General features: G+C 49.7%; 2 protein-coding genes across 7 annotated transcripts; one reads left to right on the top strand and one right to left on the bottom strand.

Annotated features, from left to right (window-relative positions):
• Positions 1 to 1,058: 1,058 nt before the first annotated feature.
• LOC121433031 (sodium-dependent multivitamin transporter) lies at positions 1,059 to 12,829 on the bottom strand. 5 transcript variants are annotated; one of them, XM_041631262.1, is made up of 18 exons: positions 12,625 to 12,829; positions 11,911 to 12,127; positions 8,745 to 8,815; positions 7,215 to 7,758; positions 6,886 to 6,951; positions 6,610 to 6,661; positions 5,990 to 6,057; positions 5,613 to 5,767; positions 5,293 to 5,433; positions 5,017 to 5,146; positions 4,498 to 4,586; positions 4,132 to 4,244; positions 3,803 to 3,870; positions 3,023 to 3,109; positions 2,708 to 2,889; positions 2,403 to 2,506; positions 2,061 to 2,176; positions 1,059 to 1,964 (listed from the first exon to the last, which is right to left on the bottom strand). In XM_041631262.1, the coding sequence occupies exons 4-18, from the start codon at positions 7,605 to 7,607 to the stop codon at positions 1,818 to 1,820; spliced, it is 1,911 nt and encodes a 636-aa protein (XP_041487196.1). In that variant the 5' UTR covers positions 7,608 to 7,758; positions 8,745 to 8,815; positions 11,911 to 12,127; positions 12,625 to 12,829; the 3' UTR covers positions 1,059 to 1,817. The 5 variants fall into 5 exon arrangements, with proteins under 5 accessions (XP_041487196.1, XP_041487200.1, XP_041487198.1 ...); XM_041631266.1 differs by having other exon boundaries at positions 12,658 to 12,780; XM_041631264.1 differs by lacking the exon at positions 12,625 to 12,829 and adding an exon at positions 12,504 to 12,578.
• Positions 12,830 to 12,919: 90 nt separating this feature from the next.
• Positions 12,920 to 18,474, top strand: LOC121433033 (all-trans retinoic acid-induced differentiation factor-like). Of its 2 annotated transcripts, none has more exons than XM_041631267.1 (7): positions 12,920 to 13,085; positions 13,733 to 13,851; positions 16,480 to 16,551; positions 16,749 to 16,820; positions 17,059 to 17,180; positions 17,892 to 17,989; positions 18,203 to 18,474. In XM_041631267.1, the coding sequence occupies exons 1-7, from the start codon at positions 12,987 to 12,989 to the stop codon at positions 18,335 to 18,337; spliced, it is 717 nt and encodes a 238-aa protein (XP_041487201.1). In that variant the 5' UTR covers positions 12,920 to 12,986; the 3' UTR covers positions 18,338 to 18,474. The 2 variants fall into 2 exon arrangements, with proteins under 2 accessions (XP_041487201.1, XP_041487202.1); XM_041631268.1 differs by having other exon boundaries at positions 12,934 to 13,085; positions 18,151 to 18,474.
• The last annotated feature ends 109 nt before the right edge of the window (positions 18,475 to 18,583 follow it).

Genomic DNA, 18,583 nt, shown 5'->3' with positions numbered 1-18,583 from the left:
CCCAGATCCTCTGTAAGAACACAAGATTTATCATCCACTGGGGTCTGGTTGGGCATAAGCCTTGTTTCTCCCTCCACGATGCTGGCTGGGATAGCAGCAGAAAGGGTGTGAAGGATGGCTCACAAGGTCTTACATCTATAGCCCGGTTACCTGGGATGCTGAGGCAACGAGACCTAGTTCCTGTTTTGACATATGGCGTAACTTGTGATCTTCATGTCCCCCATGTTCTGACATGTGTGTTCCACTGCGGTTTGTTTCTTAAAATTGTGTGTGCACAAGCTATGGGATCTCCTGGGGGTCGTAGGACAATTTCCAGGATTCAGTTTTCTATCATGCATGTCCCAGGGATCAAACTCAGAGGATTCACAACCTTCTCACTGGCCTAAGACTGTAGTTCCTTGGCTGGGCGGTGGTGGTGCATGTCTTTAATCCCAGTACTAGGGAAGCAGAGGCAGGCGGATCTCTGTGAGTTTGAGGCCAGCCTGGTCTACAAGAGCTAGTTCCAGGACAGCTAGAATTGTTAACACAGAGAAACTCTGCCTCAAAATCAAACCAACCAAGCAAAAAACCTTGTACTTCCTTAAACAAAACTTGGGGTGGATACTGAGATACATAAGCTGCATGGGATATGGGAGAGCAATTGGGCTATGGCTGAACCCTCAGATCTGACTGGCCCCATGTTTCTACTGAGGCCTGAGAACTTATACACAGCTCGGAACAGCAGGATGGGGCCAAGTAGGGGAGGAGACCAAGTACTGGAGACATGGGCAGTATTAATAGTCTTCATTATACAAGTCAGTATTATTTCTCCTTAACATTCTTTCTCTTGTCTCAATGGCAAAAAAAATCTCAAAACAGTTCTTTTGAAGAACTGAGGTAGCAAGTGATGTGATGAGCTACTTCAGGAAACAGTTAAGCCTAACTGTGCCCCTCCCCTCCCCCAGCGGCCACCTGCAGAGACTGAGGTCCAAGTCCTGTCTCAGAAGAGGAGACACCTACAGAGATCTTATCTTCTCCAGGGTACAGGGGGTTACCTGAAGGAACACAGAGGACAGACACTAGGTCTAACAGCTATTTTATTCCCTAGGAACAAATGCATGAGGAAACTCCAAAATGAAACCGGCGCAGTGACACCGGGGTGGCCTGGCTTCAGAGTTCAGAGGATAGCACGCAGCAGAAGGAACCCGGTGAGGACACCGTCTCTTAGGTACCACCTGAGGAGGGGTGAGGCCTGTGATGTAAAAACTCGCCCCCTCTACAAAGCAGATGTTACACAACTGTCCAAGTCCCAGGACACCGAAGCCTCCCTTGGAAGAACTGAGGTAGGCAGGTAAGACTGTGAGGGGGCTTGAGTGTTACAGAAAACCTGAAATCACTTTCGGGTACCCACAAACGGCTGAGATAACCCAAGATGACTTGAGAGGGAAGGAATCGAAAGGTAGCCAAGAATTTCATGCTTAAGGTGGGGCTGGTCAATCTTGCCAAATCAGGCCCCAGGGTGGTTATAAGAAATATTATCCCTAGCCACCCCAAAGGACTCTGGTCATACTCAATCAAAAGTCATCCTTTTCTCTGTGGATTCATTTATTTCCCCACTCGCGACGTAATTCTGTACCCCTAAACCTGATCCTAAGGATAGGATTGGCAAGGGATAAGGAAAAACCGTGTCTAGCCCTTGCATGCAGCGGCGTCCATGGAGGCGTGAACAAGGTCCTTTGTTGTGTGCTAGGTCACTGGCCCGCCCCTGCAGAACACATGTGGTGACACACTGCACTGTAAGCGGGCCGTGGCTGCTGTCCTGCAGGGTGGACAGACTGTCACAGGGAGGTCTCCTGGACGATGTAGGTCGGGCTGCACGGCTGGTGGACGAGGCCGTCCTCAGCCATCCTCTCCTTTTCCCTGCTGTCCTGCAGCACTCCATTTCTCATCTTCTCTGGAAACAGGGGGGGGACCACAGGGACATCCTGGAGGACAGGGAGTGCAGGTGATGGTAGACAAGGGCAGAGGGAGCATGGCAGGCACAACAATGGGGAAAGGCTTCACATAACAATGGATCTCACCTGGCTGTAGCTTCTCCAGCGAAGCTGTTTCTGGCAGGATAAGGGCAGGAGTGAGAGGAGCTTTGGCAACACTGGATAAATGGTGCCGGGGTTCAGGGTCCGGCCCCGCATTCCCCCTAAAGGCAAAGGTGCTTGTCAAGAGCCCTTCAGAGAACCTTAGAGCAGCACACTCTGCTGTCCCTGCACCAAGGTCCCACCCAGTCCTCCAGCCCATTCTGATGTCAGCAGGGGAGACCAGCTGTTACTGACACTCAGTATCCCAAGGGCAGGGTCCCACCTTCCCCAGACTGAAAAGTCCCCCTCAGCCCCTCATTTTGCTGTGTGGCAGTTCCACGCCCTCACCGGTGAGCAGACTGACAATCAGGCCCACAACAATGACCGTGGTGGAGTTGTGCGCACTGTACCATAAATAGGACAGGGAGTAGAACCGCTGCAGTCCTGTGGGCCTAGGGTGAGAGGGCGAGGACAAGCATTTGGCAGGGCATTCTGGAGGCACTTCAAGCCCCCCCCCCCCCCCCTACAAGGTCTCAGAACTCAACCTAACCCTGCTTATAGCTTATGGTAACCCATCCCTCAGCAAGGCCCCCATGAAATCCCTCAAAACTGAGCTTCACACCCAAGGAGAACGAGAGCAAGCCGCGCCTCACTTGGACAGGGTGGTAGAAGGCATCAGAGTAGTCATAGTGGTGATGGTCAAGTTGCTGGGCAGGAAGGAGCTGGACCCATTAACGGGAGGGGACACCACAGAAGAGCTCATCCTGCTCACTATGCTCCCAATGCCGATCCAGAAGGCCATGGTAAGTCCAGTCAACAGGCCTACGATGGCACCCTGCCCAGAGACACAGCCAACTCTCTTGTCACAAGGCCCACCACAAACCTCCATACCAGTCCCCAGAACTGCTGAGCGCCCCAACAGTCCAGTTCCATCCACATGCATATCTGGGAAGCCAGGTGTCACTCACAAGAGGGTTGGCACACGGGAAGAACATCCCCAGGCAGAAAAGTCCCAGCAGTGGCCCTCCAACCATGCCAAAGATGCTGAGTGCTGCCTGGAGCCGATGGAAGGAGAAAAGAAAGCACAGGCTTAGAGACTTCAGCCTCAATGTCCTGTCAATCATCAGCTGTTGGTTTCTTCAGGGAGGGAACGGCTGTGGTGATGCACTTCGGGCTGAGGCTGAGCTCTAGGTCTCTCTGGGCCAACAATATCCTAGGAATGATGCTGGGCTTTTGCTCACTTGAGAGTCTGTTCTTAGTTAAAGGCCATCTATCCAAGGATAACGTATGGGACTGGTGAGATGGCTCAGGGGATAAAGGTGCTTGCTGCCAATGCTGACACCGAGTTCCATGTTCAGGACCCACATGGCACAAGGAGAGAACCAACTCCCAAAAACTGTCCTCTGACCCCCACTTGAGCACTGGCATGCAAGTATCCACACACAATAAATGAATAAATGTATTTCTCTCTTCTTTTTTTTGGGGGGGGGGGTTGACAGGGCTTCTTTATGTAGCCCTGACTGTTCTGGAACTTACTCCATAGACCAGGCTAGCCTTGTACTCAAGAGAGCCGTCCACCTGCCTCTGCTTCCCAAGTGCTGGGATTCAAGGTGTGTGCCACCATGTCCAGCTTAAATGTAGTCATTTTTAAAGGCACATTCCATTCCTCTCAGAACAGCTGTCTTCATTTCCTAGTTCAAACATATACCCTCATCCCTGCTGAGAGCTTCTTCCTCTTGAGGCATTACCTGGAGCACTGATCCCAGATGAGAGGAAATATAGGCCATTCCCAGGCAAATCAGTCCATAGGCAAAGGCTGGGAAGACGCAGAGGGGAGGCAATGTGAGTCAGCAAGTAGAGGGATAACACACTCCAACCAAACTACCACTCTGTACCCCAGTCCCAGGGCCCGCTGCTCTCCCCTGAAAGCCATACATGATGGCTGTGCGCTGCTGCACGAGGCATGTGCTAAGAGGCCAGGACAGAGTTAGAGAGGCAATCATCCGTAACTGATGACAGTGACCAGGGTGTATCTCAAAACGAACAAGACTTAAGCTACACGGAAGAATAAGCCTACCAAGGCTTCGGGAAAGCAGGATGGCCCGGGTTTCAGTCATCTCAGGGAACCAAGGCTGAATTAGGTCCTCCATGGTGACAGTTGCCAGTGAATTGAATGCGGATGATATGGTGCTGCAGAGAAGGAAAAGACGAGCTGTGTCAGGTCCGAGAGCCAAAGGAGGCAGAACTAAGGACTCCAGAGAGGGTAGGAAACCACCCATTGATGTGGAGCCCAGGCTACTTCAGAGGGGTTTGGAAAGCAAGACGCTTCTGATGGAGTGTAGGTGTGTTCACCTAGGTGACTGACACTGTCAACTGAAGCCTGCTTTGGGAGAGGCCATCCAAAACAGATGGGACTGGTCCAGCAGGGGCACTGCAGCAGTACCTGAGGGATCCACTGAAGAGGCAGGCGACAAAGAGCCCAGGCAGCCCCGGCATGTCCTTCAGGAGGTCCATGACGAAATAGAGCACTAGCTGCAAGGAGAGCAGACACACTCAGAGAGAAGCCTGGGCGCATCTTCCTCGAGCAGGGAGGAAAAGGGCTCGGAAGAGCAAACTCCATAGCCCACCCAGCCCGTCACTGATGGCCAGTGTGACCACAGCATGCTGCCTCACACACCAAGCCCGTCTGCTACAGAAGGAGGTTGTTGGGAAGCTTAGATGAGAGCAGACATGCAGCAGTTTCCAGTGAAGGCTGGCTGGCTGCCCACCCATTAGATGGGTGGGCACTGATTAGATCTGCTCAGGACTGGAGTCTGACACTAGACAGCTGGGATCTCAGGATGGAAAAAAATAGTCATCTATTTTTTTTTTTCAATTTAGCCACACAGGTTTTAATTTAGGGATCCAGACTGGCTTCACATGAGCACAGGATGGAGACAGAGAGGCAGAGAGGCCCTCTCACCTGGTCAGGTGCTGCTTGCTCTTGCTGGGGGCTCATAGTATATTTCTTATAATAGGCAAACATGACCAGACCAATGAGGGAGCTCATGCACAGGGACACTTGTTGGCAGGGGAACACCGCATAGCAGGAACTGCAAAAGATCAGTGCCAGAAGACAGAGATAACAGACACTGTTAGACGTGCCCTCCTGAACCTCCAGAAAGCCCCCAACAAAGGGGAAGGCACTCTGAATCTTGTCCCACCCCACTGCTCCCAGGGACCCCATCCCCGCACTCACAGAATAGCAGCTTTCTCTGAGCGGGAGCTGAGGTAGCGCTGCACCTGAGCCTGATTCACTCCATACAAGGACAGCATCATGAAAACCCCCCCAAAGGCCAAAGTCCAGAAAGTATGACGCACAAAGGGGTCGGGATCCAGCCTGCAACAGAGATACCCGGTCACTGCCACAGCCACCTCACCTCAGGTGTGCATCCAGGCAACGTCCAGGCCTCTACACCCACGATCACTTTCTCTCTGCTTACTAAAGGCCCGAGACCAGGCTGAAATGGACTCAGTCCGTAGACGCTACAGGTACCAGTCAAGGAAGCACAGACTTACTCAATCCCAGAGATGCGGCCATACTGGGAAGACACGTTCCATACATGACCCAAGCCGCCCACTCTGGCCGAGCCTACAATGATAACCACCAGCTGCCCTAGGAACATGACCAGCGTTTGGAACACATCTGTCCAAATGACAGCCTTGAGCCCACCCTACAAGAAAAAAATATCACATCCGTCACAAATGCCAAATCAACCAGAGAGGGTGGACATCACACTACCAAGAAAGCCCTTGCATATAACCCCTTAAACTGTTAGTCACTCCACCTTCTCCGCCTCACCCTGGAACTGCATCCCATTTCCTGTATCTCTTTACGCTGGCTCTTCTTTTCCTTCTCCCATCTTCCCACTGTCACCCAGGTTAACTGCAATTACCAGTGCAGTGTAGATGTTGCAGACAATTCCGAGGGCCAGGACCGACAGCCATAGATCAAATCCTGTCACTGAAAACAGATAAACGTCACAATCCTACCTCTGGTAGGTTTTCCAGAGCAGTCCTGGTGAGGATAGCTACTCAAATCATAGAGAGGAGCCAGCTGGGGTTGTCACATGACTTTAATCCCAGCATTCTGGGAGGCAGAGACAGGTAGATCTCTGGGAGTCCAGTGTGCTCTATACAGCAGAGTGCCAGGACAGCCAGGACTACATAGGGACTTTGTCTCAAAAACAAAACAAAACAAAAACAACAACAAAAAAACAAAGAAAACCCATCACAACATGGAAGCAATTAGTCATTAGAGGGGAAACAAATCATTTCTCAACACGAGGAAAAACATTTTCAGAGCTCCACCGAAATGCCGATTAACCAGTTCAGGTGTGGCCTGGTAATGTTTGATCAGCTTTCGACCGAGGTGAAAGAAGTCTCCGTCTGCCCCTCGTAGAGACCAAGAGCCCTGTCCATGAATTAGTTCTCTCTAGCACACTACCCCCCCTGCCCCTCCTAACGGCATTTCTCCAGTCTGCCATGGCCGGAAGTCAGTACCGCAACTCCTCACCTGCATTGAGGGCCAAGGACGGTGCGTAGAGAGCAACGCCCATGTAGATCACCTGTGGGAGATAGGAAGGGTGTGAAGGGGAAGAGACGCGGGTGGAAAGACAGTGTCCCCAAGGCTTGGGCTTACTTCCCTCTAATGCCTCCCAAAACCTGTCATATCTACAGTGGCATTGGACAGGATGCCATCAGGGACTTGACCAACTAGTGACTCACAGGAATTTTAATGGCAACTCTGAAGGCCTGAGTTCAGCCCCTCCCCTGCCCCAGGCCCACCTACCATCTGAAAGATGAAGGTCACAGTTCCAAGGATCCTCACAACTTTATTGAAGCGGAGCTCCAGGTACTAGATACAAGTACAAAGAATTTATGTGCCTTTTAAGGCATGGCATTTTGTGACTCCAACCCTCACAATACATAACCTCTTTCCTCAAGAGGCCTAGTAACACAAGGAAATATGCAGAACATATACTCTGGACCCTCTGGGCATGGCACTCTCCAACCCCCTCCCCCAGGAAGAAGAGCTACTTGGGGCAGTCATTCTTTGGCGGAGCCAAAAGAGTCACAATCTTAGGTACCCATCCCCTTCTCCATGCCTTTCCTGTTTACCTCATAGGCACTGGTAAGATGCAGGCGGTAGAAGACTGGGATGAAGATGTGAGCAGGGATCAGAAGTCCCAGGAAGTAGGAGCATCCCAGGAACCAATACTGGGTTCCGAATTGGTAGATCTCAGCTGGTGCCCCCAGGATGGCTACTGCTGACTGGAAGGTGGCCAGCAGGGACAGTGCCACGGGAAGGCAGCCCATTTTGCGGTCTGCCAGCAGCAACTCACCAACAGTATGCCGGCCCCATCCACGGCAAGCATGATAGAGCCCAATGATGAGGGAGAGAAGGAGCAACAGGCCAAACACCACATAGTCCACGACAGAAAAGGAGGAAATAACCCTGCTGGTGTCTGAGGTTGTGTGGAAGGGAGCTGAGGTGCTCTCCCCCATACTCATCCTCTCTGTGCCCGTTTTTCAGGACTTGGTATTCCTGGGCTCAGAGCTGTCAGTTCACCGACCGAGCACGTATAGGCGAATGGCTCTGAGTTGGTTCCTGGCTCAGTTTCACAGCATTCCTCTTCCAGGCAGTGACACGGTCCAAGAGCAACTGGAAGAATCCATCTCTTAGTTAAGCCTACCCTGCCCTCATGGCTGCCCACCCACAGGCTGCTGACATGTCATGGCCAGACTCAGACTAGCCAGCCAGCACAGTGGTGAATGCCTGCAAGGTACAGGCGGGTTTGCTAGAGGTTAGGAGGGAGGGGAGGAGGGAGGAAGCAGCAGAGAGTGAGACACAGGAGACAGTAACTTGGCCAGGACCTTTGCATGTACAGTTATGAAATTCAAGACCTTTCTTGGGTCTCCACCCGAGTAGTAAAATAAAAATCAACTCTAGCCTAATATTCTTCATATAATCCCTGCCTCCATTTGCGGGCACAGACCCAGTCACTACAATGTATTGAGCCAGCAGAGCCCAGCCTGGCGCCACAGCCCAGCAGGGAAGAAATGGGAAACCAATGACAGCAGGGTTTCCCCTATTCACCTTGGCCTCAGTTCCACTTCTCATGACCCAGAGACCCAGAGGTGTCGTTCTCCAAACAACACCCCCCCCCCCCCCCCCCCCCCCCCCCGCATCTCAGCCCAGCGAGCTCACCTCTCTGATATCTCCAGCCCCATTCAGAACAGAAGGCTCACTACTCTGTACCCCTTTCTCTTTCGGGATTAAAGGCATGTGCCACCACTGCCCAGTTGTATCTCTTTATTAGCATCCCCGGTATCACTAGAGAAACCTACCTGTCGGGCCTCAGCTCCTGCAAGACACACCCATCAAGGGTGGATCTGGTCGGAGTGATAAAATTAAAAAGTGAGACAGACAGGGGCCAGAGGGACGGTCAGTGGTTAAGAGTATTTGCTCTTGTGGAGAACCCACGTTCTAGTCTCAGCATCCACATGGAAGTTCACAGTCATCTATTACTCTAGTTCCAGGGGGTGTGATGCCCTCTGATTGCTTCTGTGGGCACCAGGTACACATGTGGAGCAGACAGGCACACAGACAAGACACCCATATACATGATGCTGGGCTCAGACACATACCTGGAGAAGCAATCTCTGAGGCAGAGCTGCCTGGAGCGGCACTGAGGTAGAGGCCCTGATTCTGTAAGGAGCTGAGGAAAGAGCAAGAATTGGGGTCAGAGGAATGCATTTGTGGCTATCTGTTCCGGGCTCTTCAGGGAACCAAGCACTGTGCCCCAAAATGGCCCATATCACCCTATGTCCCGGCTCAACTCTAACAGATCCAGACTAGAGAGCAGAGAGTTCACATTCAGCAGCATTCTTAGCTGGATTAGGCTCTCAGGCTAAATCGCTCTTGGCACCCTGTGTTCTAGCAAAGTTAGAAAGGAGTTGCCTAGAAAACGGGAAAGTTACTTTTCTAACTCTCTTTCACACACAATCACCATTCTAATAATATGCCACAATCTTTAAAAGAACAAAGATGGGATCACACTATTCCAAGTCAGCCACTCTTACAGCGCCCCCACTTCACACAGAAGCATTAAAGATCCAGACATTCAAGTAACCTTTTCTTTTCTTTTTTTTTTGGGGGGGGGTGGTTTTGAGACAGAGTGTCTCTGTAGCTTTGGAGCCTGTCCTAGAACTAGCTCTTGTAGACCAGGCTGACCTCGAACTCACAGAAATCCACCTGTCTCTGCCTCCTGAGTGCTGGGATTAAAGGCGTGCGCCACTGCTGCCCTGGCCATAACCTTTTCCTTTTTTCTATGTTTATGTATGCACGGGTGCATGTAAGCAAGTTCGCGAGCATGTGGAAACCCAGGTGTCTTCCTTGGTCTTCACGCTTAGGTGGCAAGCCTTGACCTACTACTAAACTATCTCCTGGGCCTCTCAAGCAACCCTCCTAAAACACAGCTAAGTAACTGTCAGAGGCAACATTAGAACACAGGCTATGGATCCCTCATCCATCCTGCTCTCCCAAATGTCCATCCTCTCGTCTTGAAAAGCAATCCCTAAGCAGGGCAGTGGTGGCACATACCTTTAATTCCACCATAAGGGGGGGGGGGGTCAGCCTGATCACAGAGCAAGTTCCAGGACATTGAAACAAACACAAAATAAACAAAAAGCAATCCCCTAGAAGTACTCCTCAGGCCGGGCAGTGGTGCACACCTTTAATCCCAGCACCTGGGAGGTAGAGGCAGGCAGATCTCTGTGAGTTCGAGGCCAGCCTGGTCTGCAAGAGCTAGTTCCAGGACAGGCTCCAAAAGCTACAGAGAAATCCTGTCTAGGGGTGGGGGTGGGGTGGGGGACAAGAATCAAAAAAGCACTCCTCCTCGGTGTGGAAGTAACACTAGAGAATACTGCATATTTAGATAGCCTTACGTGATGACAGTTCACGTTCTCTGAAACCTGCTTTTGAGCCAGGAGTAAATAAAGTGCCTCTATGTCACCTGTCACCGGTTCACAGACTTTTGACCCATCTGAAGAATCAGTCACACCTCAGATCCTATCTAGGACCTTCTAGGTGCTAAATTCCTACCTTCGAGCAGCCTAAGGCAGGGTGGTACAAGGGACTTTTCCTAAACTATAGCTCTATATCCTATCTAATATGTGCCACTAAATAAACTATAACTATATATCCTGTCTAGTACAGGCCACTAGGCTAGAAACCCCACCTTCTAAAACTCAAATACCCTCCCTCAAGCCTCCTCCAATGGTGAGCAACAGGGTATTTCACCTGAAACACCCTCAGCATCTCTATACAAAACCAGTAAAGAACAGGTCTTGAGTCTCTATTGTAGGGGTTGGTGAGATGGTCCAGGGGTTCGGGGTTCTGACTTCTCTGTAGAGGACTCAAGTTTGGATACAAGCATCCATAGTAACAGCCTGAAACTACCGCTAACTCCAGCTCTGTCGCTTCTGGGCTCCTCTCACTAGTACTCATGAACAGACACACACAGAGCACAAAACAGTAAAGAAACTGTTCACAGGTAATTCACCGTGGTCCAACCTCACTATTCCCAAGGCTAGAAAGGATCAAAGTGCTAACTGTAGTAAGTCAGTCATGGAACAGTGCATAGATTTCAACCAATCTAGTGACAGATTAATACATCCTGCCTACCAGGAGATCAGGGCATCTTCTCCCACACTGTATTCAGATACTGCCTGGTTGACAAGGTGCACTACACACATGTTAACGAAGGGTCTGAGCTTGGGCCACACGTTCTATGTCACAATGCAACTCTCTAGATCAACAGTCCCAACAGGGCAGGCTGGTTTAACCTAAGGATGCCCCGGGCCTTTGTATTTTGTAACACCTTGAGATTTCTCACTCCTTGGCAAGCAGTCACTACTATGAAAACGTCTTAGACTAGGTGGTGGCGCACGCCTTTAATTCCAGCACTTGACAGGCAGAGGCAGACGGATCTCTGAGCTGGACGTCAGGCTGGTCTACAGAGTGAGTCAGACAGGACAGTCAGAGCTACACAGGAGGCAGAGACAGGTGTTGCTCTGTGAGTTTCAGGACAACCAGTGCTACACAGTGAGACCCTATCTCAAAATAAAAACACTGACTGGTTCCCTCTACTTCTGGAGTTTCTGAAAATTTTGTTTTTGTTTTGTTTTTCGAGACAGGGTTTTTCTGTATAGCTTTGGTGCCTGACCTGGAACTAGCTCTTGTAGTCCAGGCTGGCCTCGAACTCACAGAGATCCGCCTGCCACTACCTCTGGGAGTGCTGGGATTAAAGGCGTGGGCCACCACCACCCAGCTTCCTGACAAATTATTTGCATTAGGCACCAAGAATCCTCGAGGATGGAGGAAGAAGAAACTAAGCAGACAGGAAAATGCCAATCCAGTGACGGGCTTCAGTTCACACAATCTGATTCTAGGAAAAGAACAGTGGCCTTCTGAACACTCCACAGACACACCAATGGACATGTCTATCTCAGAGGGGTAGCCAGAAGAAAGCCAAGCTACTTCCCTAAGTCGGATTCTCATGTCATCTGGCGGTTTGTGGGTTTTGAAGTCCTGGGGACCTGAACAAGCTAGTAAAGCGCAGGTCCACAGGGCTAAATCCTCACCGGCTTCCTCCTTTGAAATGCAAATGCCAACGGCCACAGACGGGTCTTGGGTTTAAAATTCCTCAAGGTCTAAATAGTTTCTCACCAGAACAAAATATTTCAGCAGCTAAATGTATTAATAAATGTAAATTCAGGACTTCCAGGCAGGAACCTGGAACAGGCAGGTTACCTGAAATGAACTCCAACTGTCTTTGGTGACCTCTTGAGGTGTCCTCATCAAAAGCAATAGCTGCCCTTTGGTGTGACGGGTTTCTCCCAGCGCCCTTCCAGACAGGACTCCTGCGGCTGCTACTACGCTGCAGAAGCGCTACCTTGCCTTGCGTCGGTGGTTCGGCCAGGACTACCAAAGTTCCTTCGTTCCTTCCGAAACCAGCATTGTTCTTTTCCTGGGAAGGCAAAGAACACGAGTTAGGGAAGCGTCTTTCCCGCCCCACCACCTTGCCCGGGCTCCGGGGAACTACGCAACATTAAGGTGAAGGGTTCCCAGACTCGTGTCCTCCTGCTAGCGTTTGCCCTTCGCCCTCCGATCTCCGCTCCTCCATCACCCATACCCTTTTTCGACTCAGTTTTCCCCTCCTCTCCACACGTGGCGAACCCACCACTTTGCGCTAGTATTTAAGACCTGTCCCCAAAGCCCACGCGGAGAGGCTCGCCCCTCGCCTCGCCCCGCCCCTCCCAGCTCCGCCTCTCGCGTCCCAAGGCGACTGAACTCGGCCTCTTTGCCCAATCCCTACCCAACCCCCCCATCCCGGCCCAGCCCACCTGCGCGATTCCACACGTGGGTAGCTGGCCCGCAGGCCAGCCCGGCTCGAGCAGCGTCAGGCTTGGTGACAGCGGGACCCCGCCCCCCCGCCCGCCCTGATCGCCGCGCCGCCATGTTTACTGAGGGCGGATGGAGAGTCCCAGTTGTCCGCACCGTGCTGAGGAAGCAAGCAGTAGACTCCAAGCAACTAAGCGGCGCCTGGGGAGGCCTGCGCTCCCGGAAGAATGGCGGGAGGGTGGGTCTGCCCGCCAGGAACAGGCACCGGGGAGCGCGGACATGAGACCAGAAGACGGGGAGCAGCAGCCGCGCTCTGGCAAACCATGCCACGCCCCACGGCGCCAGCCGAGGACTGATTAGGCCACGCCCCAGAGAGGCCGGGTTTGCAAAATTAGGCCCCACCCCAAGGCTGAGGCGTGATGCGCGGGGGCGGGGCCTCGTGCTCGGCTCTCGCGAGCTGTCAAGAAGGTTGAAAGGAGTGGAAAATGGCGTCTCGCGAGCCAGGCAGTTCTGCGGGCTCGATACCTTGGGTTGCTACCCTGCTCCTGGCTGTGGGCGTGGAGAGGGCTCTGGCTCTACCTGAGGTACAGAAGAAAGCTGGTTTGAGATCTGGCTGAAGAAGGTTGCCGATCGTCAGCCTTGTGTCGAGCTCGCTCGCCGGTGGCTGTCCCAGCCGAAGCTCAGATTTCTCCCTTGAAGATTCCCTAGCCCTGTCCCAGCGGGGATCGTGCTCCCGAGTACTCTCGTAGCGCCGGCCACTGGAACCTTCGCCCTGCCCACATTCAGAGACCTTTGAAATTTGATCTCCTTGCTTTTTGAATAACTTTAAATTGTTCTTCCCACTCTAGAGTCCCCGGCTCCTCTGCCAGCTGTCCTTGCACGAATACCGTGCGTGCTGCAATGGCATGACTGAGTACTTTGTGTACCCGCGTGCAGCTCTTTAACACTTGCCAAAGCATGCCTGTCAGGTGGAGAAGTCTCTGGAAAGGACATAATATAGTCAAGTAATGATTCTTCTAGATGAGGACCTTCTTTTGTGAAAGACCTGTAGACTTGTATAGTGCACTGATTTGGTGCCCTGTGGTAGCCGAAGAAATGGGTTCTATTTATAAAAGCCAGCTTTCTGCTCTGTGTTGTAGGAATTCTGGAGAGAGTACTGACAACTAACTATTGATTCTTGTTTATTCTTTTTCTTTCTGGAGTCTTAATAAGGTTTCTTTCTTTTCTACAGATATGCACCCAGTGTCCAGGAGGTGTGCAGAACACGTCCAGAGTAGCCGTTTACTGTGAGAATACATCGGAGTCAATGCAAGCCCGATGCTGCCTGAATCAGAAGGGCACCATCTTGGGGTGAGGGAGGAGAAGACATCCTTGGATACTCACAAAAGTTCACAGACGAGTCTACCGTCTTGCCTAACTGACTTTGGGGATAAATACCGGCACCTAACTGGAGACGTCTAATGCTTGATTGTAAAACGTTTAAATTGGGTGTAGTATTATTCGATAGGTAAAAGATCTCCCCCCCCCCATGACAATAGTTCTTGCCATCTTATAGACTTGTGTGGCATCATTTAAAAATAGCTTTGTTTTTGTTTATTTGTTTTTGTTGTTTGTTTCTGAGACAGGGTTTCACTGTTAAGCTCTGGCTGTCCTGGAACTCACAGAGATCCACCTGCCTCTGCCACCACCGCTAGGCTTAAAAATAGTTTTATTAGAACTCTTTGGATTATTTTTTACTAAAATACATTTACAATTTTCTTTCTTTTTTCTTTTTTTTTAGACAGGGTTTCTTTGTGTATCTCTGGAGCCTGTCCTGGAACTCGCTCTGTAGACCAGGCTGGCCTCGAACTCACACCTGCCTCTGCCTCCCAAGTGCTGGCTTTCAAGGTGTGGGCCTGGCACAATTTTCTTAATTTTTTTATTTTTTTTGTGTGTGTCTGGGTGCATGCACTTGAGTGCAGGTGCTGGAAGAGTTCAGAGGCTTTGGGTCCTCTGCAGCTGGAGGGATAGGCAGCTGTGAGATGTCCAACATGGGCGCTAGGAACTGAACTCGGTTCTCTGCAGGATCGGTACTCACGCTTATCTGCTAAGCCATCTCTCCAGTCCTTAGTTTTCTTCTGTCTTTTTGTTATAGCTGTTCTGAGCACTAGGGAATGAGTCTAGGACCTTGTGCATGCTATCCAAGCTACCTTTTTTGGTTTAGCTTTTCTTTCTTTTTTTTTTTAATTTATTTATTTATTATGTATATAGTATTCTCCTGCATGTATGCTTGCATGCCAGGAGAGGGCACCAGACCTCATTACAGATGGTTGTGAGCCACCATGTGGTTGCTGGGAATTGAACTCAGGACCTCTGAAAGAGCAGCCAGTGCTCTTAACCTCTGAGCCATCTCTCCAGCCCCCTTTTCTTTTCTTTGGCACAGGATCTTCCTATATAGCTCTGTCCAGGGCATTGTGCATGCTAGACAAGACAAGCTATCTTTTTTTTTTTTTGGTTTAGCTTTTCTTTTCTTTGGGACAGGGTCATCCTATACAGCCCTGTACTTACTGTATAGCACAGCATGGCCTCAAGCTCACATCATTTCTGCATCAGCCTCCCAAGTACTGGGGTTACGGATAAGCCATCATACTGACTCCTTTCAGCATTTATCATTTTGACACTTAATCTCACTGAATTGCCTACATAACCTTGAACTTGTGATCCTCCTGCCTCAGCTTCCTGAGTAGCAGGGATTACAGGTAGCTTGCACCACCAGGTCAGAAACTAAGTTATATATTTTATAATGTTAGGATTTTGTACTTCATAGGCACTCAGTAAATGAAAATAATGGTTGAAGTTCTTTTTTGTTTGGTTGATTTTTTGAGACAGGGCTTCTCTGTATAGCCCTGGCTGTCCTGGAACTCATTCTGCAGTCCAGGCTGGCCTTGAATTTAGAGATTTGCCTCCCTTTGCTTTGGAGTGCTGGGACTAAAGGCTAGAAGTTCTTAATGTATAGAAGTTTATAGTAGTCTCTGATAGGAAATATAATTGGGAAAAACTTAAGTGATTTGCTTTTTTTGTTTTGTTTTGTTTTTTCTTTCATTTAAAACCTCTGTGGCTGGGCTTGGTATTTGTAATTTCAGCACTTTGGAGGAGGATCAAGAATTCAAGGTGGGCTAAGAGGCAGTGAAGCAAGCCTTTAATCCCACCCAGCACTGTGCAAGGCCAGCCTGATCTACAGAGCAAGTTCCAGGCCAGCCAGGTATTACAGAGAAACCCAAGGTCACCTTTAGCTACCTTGTGAATTTGAGGCTAGCTTGGGTTACATTGAGACCTTGTCTGAAAAAGAAATCATCTCGATGGGAATGCTGACGGGGATGCTGCGCTCTGTGGTTCTTGTCTCTCACCCCAGCATTTGAGAAGCTGAGGCAGGAGGATTGTCACAGGTTGAGACCAGCCTGGGATGCAGAGTAAGACCCTGTCTCAGAACAAAAGAAAATCTCTGTAGTGTGGTGGTTGTGGCTGTGGCTTGGTGATCAAGTGCCTCACACGCGCAAGACCCTGGGTTTAATCCCCAGCAAGGGAAACAAAAGCCTCTGGGTCTGAGGCTCACAGGATAGGAGCTACTAACCCTGGAGAAAATAACACCAAGTTTCTTCTAATACTTGCACAGTGCATAGCTATACTGGCTAGAACTGTGATTGCAATGTTCCGTATCAGAACTGATCAGCACAGGAGCCACGATGTCATACCTGTTTGTAGTCTTTCTTGTGAGAATGCATTTGAATTTTAGGTAAATTACAATGTCGACATATGTAGCTAGCGCTAACTAGATTGGATAATACATAATTACAATGTCTCCTACCATAGTACTTCTCTTATAGTTCTGAACATAGTGTTGTTCTGTCAGTATTGGATTAAGTGGGGTGTGTGCACAAATACTAACCTTGCTAGGCATGGAAAAGAGACATAGTTACAGTAATCACTTTGTTTCTTCAGGCTAGATCTCCAGAACTGTTCCCTGAAGGATCCTGGTCCAAACTTTTTTCATGCTTCAACTGCTGTTATCATGTAAGCATTTAGGTACTTTCCTAATATGGTGATGGGAAAGTCTTTGGAGATAACTCTTAAAAAGGGTAGATTAATATTAGTGTCTAAACCTGTATAACTGAGGGTGAGGGTTGGACTAATAGCCCACCCAGGAAAGCATGTATAAGTGTTAAAAGCATGCTGTTCTCAGCAGAGTACTAACACTGTGTGCTTTGCAGAGACCTTCAAACAAATCCTCTCAAGGAAGACTTGACCAACACCTTCCGTGGCTTTACCCAGCTCCAGACTCTGTGAGTAATAGACTGGGAAGAGAAATCATAGATCTTAATTGTTAGTCAACATCGGAGCTGCTGTTGCTACTGTGTGTGTGTGTGTGTGTGTGTGTGTGAGCGCGCATAGATGCTTGAGTGAGCTCATATGCACAGGTGTATGTGTGCGCTGTGTGTTGCTGGTGAATGTTTGTTCTGCTACTGAGCTACACCCTAAACTCTTTGGCTGTGTGTTTATGATCATGTGTGCTGTCTTCAGGATATTACCACTAGATGTCACCTGTCCTGGAGGTATTAATGCCTGGGAAAGTATTATCTCTTTCACGGACAAGCAAATTTGCCAAGGGCAGAAGGACCTTTGCAATAGCACTGGAAGGCCAGGTATGCTGTGGAATGACCATCTCAATGGCGAGTCCTTTTCCGTCTTTCTAAGGTGACGTCATTCTCTGCTTTAGAAGAATAAAGATGCTAAGTGCCTTTCTGTTCGGAGTTCTCTATTCCCCTATCAAGGTTTTAATTATTTTTTTAAATATTTATTTATCATGTATACAGTGTTCTGTCTGCATGTACGCCTGCACACCAGAAGAGGACACCAGATCTCATTACAGATGGTTGTGAGCCACCATGTGGTTGCTGGGAATTGAACTCAGGACCACTGGAAGAGAAGCCAGTGCTCTTAACTGCTGAGTCATTTCTCCAGCCCAAGGTTTTAATTATTATTGTTAGTGTTACAGTCTGATTATTTATGATATTCTATTTTTTTTTGTTTTTGTTTTTATTTTCTGAAGCAGAGTATATATTCCTAGCTGATCTGGAATTTGTGTAAACAAACTGGCCTTCAACTCACAGAGATATGCCTGCCCCTGCCTCCCAAATGCTGGGATTTGGGCATCTGCCACCATGCCCAGCTTTTTTCTCTACTTTTGACCTAGAAATAATTAAAAGATCTAAGCAGATATTTGAGGAAAATACCTAATGAGATTCAGTGATACCCTCCCCTCCCCGTAGCATGCTTCTGAGATCAAGGAGACTGGCTTGTCAGGGTCACATGGCCTTAGACTCCAGTGACGCTTGTTTTCCTCTGGCTCCCAGAAATGTGTCCTGAGAATGGATCTTGTGCACCAGAAGGTCCTGGCCTTTCGCAGTGCGTTTGTGCTGATGGTTTTCACGGATACAAGTGTATGAGGCAGGTAAGGAACTGGACCTTTTAGAAACAGAGGGATGCATTTGGCAAGAACCTCTCAGAAAGAGACAAGGCCGAGATGAGGAGATGCATGGCGGAGAAAAACTAGGTGGCGGAAAGTGACCCTGCATATACTGCTGTGACTGTTTGTTTGTTTGCTAATCGCAGGGTTCCTTTTCACTACTTATGTTCTTTGGCATTCTGGGATCCACCACGCTAGCCATCTCTGTTCTACTTTGGGGAACCCAGCGCCGAAAGGCCAAGGCTTCATGAACACAGGGCTTCCTGCTCACCTGAGATCACCCTGATCGTGACAAACAGGACTGGCCAGGGGGCGGATCCTGCTCAAAGCTGAAGAAGACATTGATAATGAAGGAAGGTGTCAAATTGCACCACCTCGGAGTGATGGACCCTCGGTTCAGGAGTGGACGAGTACTTGTTTGTATTATTGACTACAATAAACACTTTTCCCCCCCATTGTTTTAGGGACTAGCGCCATACCTTCGCGTCTTTCTTGCTTGAGGGGCTGGTTTGGGACGGTCAGGTTTCACGGGTCTCCAGGGTTTTGCTCGGTGCTCGGTGTGATGCTGAGGACCCACCC

The sequence above is a fragment of the Microtus oregoni genome, unplaced genomic scaffold, assembly GCF_018167655.1.
Source record: "Microtus oregoni isolate MIOR12 unplaced genomic scaffold, Mior012 000036F_ref0000092, whole genome shotgun sequence".
NCBI classification, from domain to species: domain Eukaryota; kingdom Metazoa; phylum Chordata; class Mammalia; order Rodentia; family Cricetidae; genus Microtus; species Microtus oregoni.
This window is presented reverse-complemented; position numbering and strand designations above follow the sequence as displayed.

Excerpts from the sequence above, each read along its gene's own strand:
- LOC121433033 (XM_041631267.1), top strand. The coding sequence starts at position 12,987 with ATGGCGTCTCGCGAGCCAGGCAGTTCTGCGGGCTCGATACCTTGGGTT. Across the intron at positions 16,552-16,748 it reads GCTTCAACTGCTGTTATCAT|AGACCTTCAAACAAATCCTC; the intron begins GTAAGCATTTAG and ends TGTGCTTTGCAG. Across the intron at positions 16,821-17,058 it reads TTTACCCAGCTCCAGACTCT|GATATTACCACTAGATGTCA; the intron begins GTGAGTAATAGA and ends TGCTGTCTTCAG.
- LOC121433031 (XM_041631262.1), bottom strand. The coding sequence starts at position 7,607 with ATGAGTATGGGGGAGAGCACCTCAGCTCCCTTCCACACAACCTCAGAC. Across the intron at positions 4,245-4,497 it reads CTCTTCAGTGGATCCCTCAG|CACCATATCATCCGCATTCA; the intron begins GTACTGCTGCAG and ends CCTTCTCTGCAG. Across the intron at positions 2,507-2,707 it reads CCTTCTACCACCCTGTCCAA|GCCCACAGGACTGCAGCGGT; the intron begins GTGAGGCGCGGC and ends CTCTCACCCTAG.